Source organism: Ursus maritimus, unplaced genomic scaffold (genome assembly GCF_017311325.1).
Source record: "Ursus maritimus isolate PB19 unplaced genomic scaffold, ASM1731132v1 scaffold_16, whole genome shotgun sequence".
NCBI lineage: Eukaryota > Metazoa > Chordata > Mammalia > Carnivora > Ursidae > Ursus > Ursus maritimus.
In genome coordinates this window covers 43,759,646-43,768,795 of record NW_024424008.1, presented here as the reverse complement: position 1 = coordinate 43,768,795, position 9,150 = coordinate 43,759,646, and the positions used below count along the sequence as shown (strand labels likewise).

Sequence of the window (9,150 nt, the reverse complement as noted above, 5' to 3'; positions counted from 1 at the left end):
GTGTTGGGGGGGGGGGGGGGGATTAATGCAAATATTCCTGGAAGGGGCATCATTTGATCCTACTACCGATCTCCAGAGCTTAGCGTCAATGGGCTTATTAACTGAAGCTGGGACTGCGCTAGGACAGGGGAGTTGCTTGCTGGAGCTAGGGGAGAGAGGTTGGATATACAGAGCCATTTATGGGATCTGGAGTCTTGCAGACTGTGGTCCTAAGAAGATCTAGAAAGAGTCCACTCACGTTTTCATCCAAGCATGCTGATCCCCCAAACCCACCCTCTCTGACCTGCACCCTCATCCTGGGTGGGCCTTCTGTTCCAGCCTCTCCCAGCCAACCCCACCAAGAGGACGGAGGGCTGCCCCACTCCAGCGCAAGGGCTGTCAGCTCACAGGATGGGACTCAGAGATGGGCTTCCCAGGCTGCACAAAGCTCCACTCCAGGGCGAAGCTGTCTCCCACCGACGTGCTGTAGCTGCAGGTCAGCTCTGCGGTCTTGCCCACGGGGGTGCTCAGGGGCTCGGCGGGTACCTTCACCTCCACGGCTAGCCCGGGGGCTGGGGGACACAGAGCGAGGGGAGGCCGGCGGGAGAAGCGCTCAGACGGCCCCAGGCCCGGGGCTGGGGTGGAGTGGAGGCCCGGCCGCAAATCCCGGTGGTGGTCTGGGGGCCCTGCCCAACCCGCGGCTCCCAGAGCCCAGCGTGGGGCAGGGCGGGGGGCTCCCTCCCGGGCGGGGGGCTCCCTCCCCCCTCCAGAGCTCAGCTCCCTCCCCTCAATCCCTCCCTTCTCGAACCCGGAGGTTTCCGGGAGGGAGGAGCACACATCTCGGCCGGGTTTTGTGGGTTAAAGGACCGAGACTGGGCCAGGTATGAGGGTGTGCTTGTCAGGGAAAGGAAAACAATAGCCCGGTGGTGGTTAAACCCTCCCGGGAGGCCCAGCTTCCCGCCGGCTTGCGTGACTGTGTCCTGCGCCCGCCCGGCCTTCGACGCCCTCTCCCCGATCCCGGCCCGGCGGACCCCCCAGCCTGCCCCGCGGGACCGAGCCGACCCCAGGAGCCCGGAGGCCGGCCCTCTGCCCCCCAGCTGTGACCGTGGTCCCGCCCGCCGCCGCCTCACCGCCCAGGCGGACGAAGCCGAGCAGGGCCCCGCAGAGGAAGGGCCCTGGAAGCCGGGCCATGGCCGCGTCCAGCCGTCTGTGCGTCGGTCTGGGCGTCTGGGTCTGGGGGAGGGAAGGCAGCGCCCACAGGGCAGCCTCCTCGTGCAGGGCAGGAGCGAGACTGGCTATCTCAGAGCAAACAAGGGGAGAGGCCGGTGCCCTCAGGTAAGGAAATGCTCCTCCCTCCTCCAGCCCCAAGACTGCAATCATTCTAGCCCTACTCCCTCCTGCCCAATTTCTGAAGCTGTCAGGCTCCGGGAAAAGGGACTGGGCTTGGGTGGGCACCCCAGGGGGAAGGGATCAGATCTGGAGCACTCTGTAGACAAAGAGTGGCCCCGGAAGAAGAGGGAGGCGGTCTAATTACCTGAGTGGGCAAATGGACATCACCACTTTGGGGTCCTGCCCCAAACATGAGCCCCGGGCAGAAGACCCTTTCTGACACCTTCAGAGATTCTTATTCCTTCCGAGCCCTTCTTTTCTCTGAGATCCCTTCTTTGGCACCTTTATCACCGCTTGCTCCCCACTCCCAGAGCCACTCCATTTCTCCGAAGAGAAACTGAGTGTTGGAGGAGACCCCACCCTTGATAGGAAAGGGTGTGGCAGACTTGGGACACACGCCTGCACCCTGTCCTGTGTCCAGGTTTCCCTCACCACAGGGGAAGGCAAGAAGATGTGTTTGTTAAGGACTCAGTGGTCTGGGAGAGGGAAGAACAAGTCAGGTTTCTCCCTCCTGCCCTTAAGAGGAAGCAAGAGATTAAGTGCACCCACAGCCCAAGTCTGTGAGCACTCAGGCCCTAGCAGAAAGGGCACCAGGTTTCATCCCCTTGCTGCTCAGAGTGGGTTAGGGTCTTCCTGGCCTCAGACTTTTGGGACCTTCCCCATGCCACCTGATAGCAAATGACCCTTTTATTTTTTTTTAAAGATTTATTTATTTATTTATTTATTTTAGAGAGAGAGAGAGAGAGAGAACGAGCGGGAGAGCAGGGGGAGTGGGAGAGGAAGAAGCAGGCTCATAGCAGAGGAGCCTGATGTGGGACTCGATCCCGGTACGCCGGGATCACGCCCTGAGCTGAAGGCAGACGCTTTAACGACTGCGCTACCCAGGCACCCCTATTTATTTATTTATTTATTTTAGAGAGAGAGAGAGAGAGAGAACGAGCAGGAGGGGCAGAGGGAGAGGCAGAGAGAATCGATCCCAAGCAGACTCAGAGGAGCTCGATCTCAGGACCCTGAGATCACAACACTGAGATCACGATCTGAACCAAACCAAGAGTCAGATTTGCATCTGACTGCACCACCCAGGCACCCCCAAAAATGACCCTTTTAAAGACTAGAAGAGCTGTTGCACGAAGCTGTGTGGAGAAGCCCCCCAGGGTTTGAAAAGGCAATTTGATTCTACTTTCCATACAAACACAACGCGTCTTTATTGAAATTTGCAAAATAAAAACAAAAACACACATTTCAAGTTAGTTTAAAAAATACCTTCCCTAACCCCTGCCCCAACAAAACCCAACCAAGCCAGCAGGACAGGTTATATGAATGCAGGGAGCTGGAGTGGGAGTGAAGGATGCTGTTAGATGGGGTGGAGTACAGATCAAGGGGGCCTGGAGGACTTATTGACTGGCAGTCCCTACCAGGACCTTATCTCAGCAGGGTTCCCTGCAGTGATAGGGAGGACTGGGGGAGGGGGTCAGCGCTCTTCCTAATCTGAGGTCTACTTCCTCTTCTTCTACCTCCTGAATGTTTGGATCTTAACTGAGACTCAGTTTTCCCATAGTAAAGAAAGGTGTGGGCTTAGAGGACTGGAGTTCTGGAAGGTGGTCCCCCAAGACTCAGGCCTCTGAACTAGGGGTGACCCCTATAAGAAGGAGAGAAACCAGATGGCTTAGCTAATGAGTGGCTGGACCATCACACCAGAGACCCAGCCTGACTCTGGGCGGGCACCATGACGGGGACAGCACCCATGCGGCTCAGAGCGGAGGAAGAGACCCCACCAGTGCTGGGGGATGTTGGCTGAGGTTGGGCCCCGTCTGTCCTGGGCAGCCTGGGTGAGGGCAGGACCTGACTGGACAGGCTGAGTGTGGGGGTCAGGGCACCAGGCCTGGGAGGACCTTGGGGGTGCCGGAGGGCTCGTGCTGAGGTGACAGAGGAAAGGGTCCCATTCTTGGAGATTGTGTCTGAGCCCTTGGGCCAAGGCAGGGTCCTGGGAGCTGCAGCATCCTCCCTAGGGATCAAAGAAGTAATAAGAAGTCAGAAGCTGGAAGGGGCAAGAGGGGAGAATTTCTACATGCTTTGTATTACTCCCTGCTCAGACACCATTTCACTTTCCCCTCCCTTAAAATCCATCCAATGGAATGATGTTTCAGTCTGCTGCCCACCTTTCCCTTAGATGACGGCTGCCTGAACTCCCAGCCAAGGGAAACTAGGAGAACCCCACTGGGGCAGAGACCAGACACACTTACTTGATATCATTGGCTGGCTCCTCTAGGGCCTTGCTCCGGCGTTGGTACAAGAGGACCAGCCCAGCCAGCAGCCCCAGTCCAACCAGAGTGCCCACAACAGCTCCGGCAACCACAGCAGGCCCTGGCCCTGGAAAAGCCTTGGTGTCAGAGGGAGACACCTCAGCTGTCCCCACCCCCTCCAATCCCTCTACCTCACTGCCACCATAAACATTTTTTTCTTTTTTCTGTCAAGCAGAAAATGGTCAGTCGGCGACCAGACATTTGTACCAACATTTGACCAGGAAAAGATCCTTGTCCTGTTAACAATGAGAGGCCTCAGCAGACAGGCCTCTCTTCTTGCAACCCCAACCCCACCAGCATCCAATCTTCTCCTTAACCACACTTACCCCTCACTGACCTGTGCTCACTTCCAAGGTCACATTGCACTGGGCACTGCCCACCTCATTGTGGGCCTTGCAGATATAGACTCCAGACATGGGACTGGAAAGGTTTGTGAGGCTTAAGGATCCACGGATGGCATCTGTGGACACAATTGGGCCATCAGTCCAGCGACCCTCTTTCCCACTGAAAAAATTCTGTCTCTTCTGGAACGTCCTCTTTGACTCTCTGGGAGACTCATCTGCCTGTTCCTTCACAGTGGGAAAAGTTCTGACAGCCAGCATGCTGGGTTCTGCCCCTGAGTACAGAACTTGTCCACTGCTCAGTGTCCCTGACTGATATCTAAAAAGATTCAGAGAGGAACTGATGCCCAGAAAACCCAAACACCACATTTACTTTTAATTCGGAGTGGTGGTATGGTGAGAAAGAACACATTAGGCCAGGAATCAGAAAACCTGACCTCCAGAATAGGCCATGTGACTTTAAACAAGTTACTTGCTATCCCGGGGTCCCAGCTTTTTGATCTGTAAAACGGGGTAATATGACCTCCTAGATGGTGTTAAAAGGATTATATGAAATAATCATTATTAACAGTTAAAGTTTATTGGACACTTACTCTATGCCAGAGACTAAGTCTCTTACACATGCTAACTTACAAAAATTTCACAACAAACCTATGAGCTGAGCACTATTTAAAAATACAAATAATTTTTATTATAAAAATGGTCAAATGAGAAGTAGAAAGAGGGACAAAATGAAAATCCATATACCCACTACTTTGATTTCATGACTGCTAACATTTTGCTATACTTACTTCATTTCTCTTTTTGTGAGACACTTAAAAATAAATGCTCAGCAGGGTTCTCCCAAAAATAAGGACATTGACCACATAACTACAACACCACTGCCACATCCGATAAGTTAATAGTCCTCTAAAGGAATTATCTGATACTTAAAAATAATTATCTAATTGCCCATATTGAAAATGTCCCAGTTGTCCCAAAACATCTTTTGTAACTTGTGGGTTCAAATCAGGGCTCTGACAGCCCTGTTTTACAAATGGAAACACGGAGTCACTCAGCTACCAGAGGGAGCTGGAATTTGAATGCAGATTATCTAACTTCGGACCTCTTCTGGACAGCATACGAAAGCCCCCAATACAGTACCAGCCCCTGCCTCTTTTTCCACCCCTTCTCCCCACATCCTCCTCCACCCCAGTACTTTGCAGCATTGGCTCCCCTGTTCACCCCAGTCCCTCTGGTGCCTCTCATCTCTCCCTCCCCCAGCCACAGTCTCAAGTTCCCTCACCTAAAACTGGTGCAAAGAAAACCTGCGAGGATGGGGGTGCCCGCTCCCACTGGTACTGGGCAGCTGGCTTACTCCTTGGGGACTGGCAGCTCAGGGTCACGTTGGTCCCCACACGGGGCACGCCCAGGAGATGGCAGGATGGAGAAGCTGGAGGAACTGGAGCAGGGAGGCAGGTGAAAAATTCAACCCCAAGGAACCAACAGATCCCTCCCACCCACGCCCAAACACACTCCCCCACTCCCCCTCTGCCACTCTGCCCTCCTCCAAGGTCTACACTCAGCACTGGGGAGAGAGACCTGCCTGGCCTCCCACGGGGCTGGGGAAGGCATGGCCAAGTGTGCGCTTCTCACGTACCCAGCACACTGAGTTCTAAAGTTTTGCTGCTGTGGCTCCTTTTGATGCCTTGGTGGTCTTGCACATTCACAGAGCAGCGGTAGGAGCCAGAGTCTTTCTCCTGGAGGTCCTGCAGCCGCAGTGACACATTCTGGGAAGGCATGGAGTAGACCAGGGATACCCCACTTTTGCTTGACGTGGTCCCACTGATGTATGCCAACACCTGGTGTGGGACACAACGCCTCCCCGTTATTACATGTGTTCCCTGTGCCCACAGGCTCAGCTAATCCCCCTCCCCCAAAGTGGCAGTCTTCAAGTGCTCCTCCCCTGTACTCACCCCTCTAACCTGTCCCAGCTCCCCATTCACCCTGTCTCCCTAGCCTCCCTCTCACTGCCCCTGGGTCCTCTTCCCCACAACGTTCTTGATCCCCTATGCTTTGTCTCTTCATCTCCCACTTGGGGTGTTTAGAAAGGTGGTATAATGGGTGAGGGATAATGTAAACAGGGGGTATTTGTAAAAGAAACTTAGATTTTTTTAAAAAAAATTTTTTATAATCTTATTTTTCTTGAAGATGTCTCCCCTTCTCCGTGTATAAATTCAGGTCCTGTGAAACCTGGATCTAGCCCTGCAATGTAAATTTCTCTCATACGCACCGCTATTTATCAAATGACCTCTAGAAAATACTTTCCAGAGCCTTGGGAGGAACCCAAGAAAATAAGGGGCTCTGGAAATGAAGTTCCATTGGCTTCTGGGTAAATGTGCCTCTGAGAAGAAGTCTGATATCTGGAAGGAGGGCAGGTGTAAGGTTGGGAAAGGAAACTATCCCTTGTCTCTCAAAGGAGTGTGTAAAGAGGCAACGGGACAGATTGGGGAAGCGAAGTGCCCTGTGACAGTGTCCAAAGCACAAAGAAAGTGAAAATAGGAAGATGCTCAGCTTTTTCAAGTTGTGTGAAACTTGCCCTAACCCTTCCCTGGTCATCAAACCCCAATCCTCACTGCCTGTCCCCCAAAGCAAAGCAAAATGCCTTTCCATTTTCCTGTGTTTTGTGTACTGGATTTCTACGGAAAGTTGGGGGAAAGAAAATTCTTTGGGGGCAGCCTCCTAGGTCAGAACAAAAATTGAGCCAGCCAGTGAGGAGGACATTACTTTTTCCCGAAACTCCTTCCCGGTCCCCCACTCCCTGGCCAGCCCTCCCACTCCGGCCAGCTCTTCCCCAGGCTCGGCCACAGGGTGTAGCTAGCTTCTGGCTGAGATGCTTCCCTCCCTCACCTGGTTCAGATCCTTCCCTTCTTGCTCCAAGAACCACATCACGGTGAGCAACTCCCACGGCCGGGACGAAGACACCTGCCCTTGCAGGGTGTACCACGCGGGGAGCACTACTTCTGCTCCTTCGGCTGCCTTCAATTTGGTGAGGCCGGCGGGCACGTGAAGCTCCAGCTGGGCCCGCGAAGGGGACGCTGAGGACAAGGGCGAGGAGGCGTGAGCGCGGAGGACTGGCTCCCCGCGTCGCCTGTGGACCTCGCCCAGCGCGGCGGGAGGAGAGGACGACCCTCGCAGGGTCCCACCTCTGCAGGCCTCGAACACTGCCCAGGGACTGCAGACCTAGGGTCCTGCTTCCATCAGAGCTTATTCTCGATGACCTCAGCCCGTGAGTTCCTAACAGGGGTAGGGACACATTTCTGTGCATTTATTTGTATCCAGGGGAGCAGATTTCGGGGTGGGGGTTGGGGGGGGAAGACCTCTGAGAGGAAGGGCAGGTGGAATACTTGTAATCTGCACTCTACGTAGCCCACTTGCTCCCGCAGTTTCCCTGGGGCGAGAGCCAAGACCGGGGAGCGACGCTGGTCAGAATCGCCGGGGTTCCTCGCTCCTGCGTCTCAACCCGACGTGCGGAGGGGGTTGGGAGGCCGCCGGATTAGCGATTAACCCGCGGGTGTTTCAGAACTAACAGCTCCGAGCGAGAGGCCGGAGCCGCCCGGCGCTCCAGCTGACCGACTGACGGCAGCGCTCCCCCGCCTCCCGCTCAGTCCCGACCCAGGGCCTTCCCCGCGAAAGCGGAGAGTTGAGGCCCAGAAAGGGGCCCTTTTGGGGTCCAGGCGATCTGGGCGGGTCCTGTGAGGTCGCAGGAAATCACGGCAGAGCTGGAACACGAATGAAGGCCCCCCTGACAATCAAGTACAAATCTTCTGACTGCGTGTGTTTGGCGTTCAGGAGGTGGACTGGGGTGTCGGTTTCCAGGAGAGGACAATGGAACCCATGCTTGCACGACGGCGTCCAGAAAAATCCACTTTTTGCCCTTCAGAGAGGCAATGGAGCAGCCGAATCCTAAGCCCTTGTAAGGAATAACCTTGGGCTTGGACCAGACCAGGCCCCAGGAGGCTGGCCACCGTAGTCCTTGGCCTCCGCACCCTGGAGTCTGAGACCCCATCTCCGCGTGGACAGAGGCCGCGCGCAGGCCGGGCTTTCCGCCCTTCTGGAGCCCGGCTGCAGGCCCCTAAGGGCCCCGGCGCGGATCCGGCCAGGATGAGCGCCACCCCCACGGCTTTCCGGCTGCGCGTCTTTGCAGAACCCCCACCGCTATTCCTTGGCCTTCGCGGCACCCCCCTATCCATTTCCTGGCGGGTCCCTGCTGGCCGGACAGGAAACTTGTGCCCGGTGATAAGCCAGAAGACAATGACGGGGCGCCGCTGGACCGGAGGCTCTACCGGCGAAAACAGCCTCTGTCTCAAGGAGCCCGACGCCCTCCTGGGGACCGGGGCGGACCCGGCCCGCGCGCGGGCCTCGGGAGGCCGAGAGGACTGGAGGCCTGCGGGCGGTGCCGGATCTCCCCCGGCCTTTCTGCGGGGCACTCCCGAGAGGCCACAAACAGTTCCCGGCGGGAAACGTGCCTGGAGCCTGGGACACGCGCGAGCTTCCCTCGCCGCAGACGCGCCCAGTTACCTCCCCCAGGTCCTGCGTTGACTTTTTCACTGCGAAAGATGGGGGTAGCGGTGGTAAAAGGGATACTGATGGACACACTGGAGTCTGGGCAAATGCTCCCTGTCCTAAGCCCCAGCTGGAAAGTGGGAGCTGAAGGGGGCCCGAGGCTTCCCCGCCCTCGGGCCTGGGTGTCCGCGGCAGCAGAAGCCCCTTTTCAGTCTCGGGGTCCGTGATGCCATGGGGAGAGGACAGCGGAGTGGTTGGGTCCGAGGGAAGGACACAGGAGCAGCCCAAGAAAGGGACCCTTCTGGCCCACTCGGAGACCAGAGCGAGGGAGTCCTCAAGGGCCGAAGGAGCACAAAAAATGGGCCCGCTCCCCGGGGCTACTATTTTTAGTCTCCCTTTCTCTGAGAAACTCCCCCCGCGGGCTTCTCACGCCCCAGGGGCAGCAGCGCAGGGCCACCGAGCAGCGCGGAGCAGACGGGCCTCCCCGAGAGCCCAGTCCAGCCGCGTCCAGCAGAGCCGGTGCCTGCCCCCAGAGCCCTGGGCCCGAGTGCCAGTTAACTCTCGAGTGGCCAGCGGGAGGTCAGCAACCTCCC

The 9,150-nt window shown here is 56.4% G+C and overlaps 2 protein-coding genes across 3 annotated transcripts in view; both read right to left on the bottom strand.

Moving 5' to 3' along the window:
• The window catches only part of VSIG2 (V-set and immunoglobulin domain containing 2), a 6,649-nt gene extending 4,607 nt beyond the window's left edge, over positions 1-2,042 (bottom strand). The window contains exons 1-3 of one of the 2 annotated variants that reach the window (XM_040631091.1): positions 1,514-2,042; positions 1,110-1,274; positions 388-551 (exon numbers count right to left, since the gene is read on the bottom strand). In XM_040631091.1, coding sequence (XP_040487025.1) covers positions 388-551; positions 1,110-1,170 — 225 coding nt within the window. In that variant the 5' untranslated portion in view covers positions 1,171-1,274; positions 1,514-2,042. Of the gene's footprint in view, positions 1-387; positions 552-1,109 lie in introns of both variants that reach the window. The other variant, XM_040631090.1, reaches the window with a different exon arrangement.
• Positions 2,043-2,548: 506 nt separating this feature from the next.
• The window catches only part of LOC103660614 (endothelial cell-selective adhesion molecule), an 8,260-nt gene continuing 1,658 nt past the window's right edge, over positions 2,549-9,150 (bottom strand). The window contains exons 2-7 of the mRNA XM_008688242.2: positions 6,902-7,089; positions 5,652-5,853; positions 5,298-5,453; positions 4,009-4,131; positions 3,612-3,738; positions 2,549-3,373 (exon numbers count right to left, since the gene is read on the bottom strand). Coding sequence (XP_008686464.1) covers positions 3,058-3,373; positions 3,612-3,738; positions 4,009-4,131; positions 5,298-5,453; positions 5,652-5,853; positions 6,902-7,089 — 1,112 coding nt within the window. The 3' untranslated portion in view covers positions 2,549-3,057. The remainder of the gene's footprint in view (positions 3,374-3,611; positions 3,739-4,008; positions 4,132-5,297; positions 5,454-5,651; positions 5,854-6,901; positions 7,090-9,150) is intronic.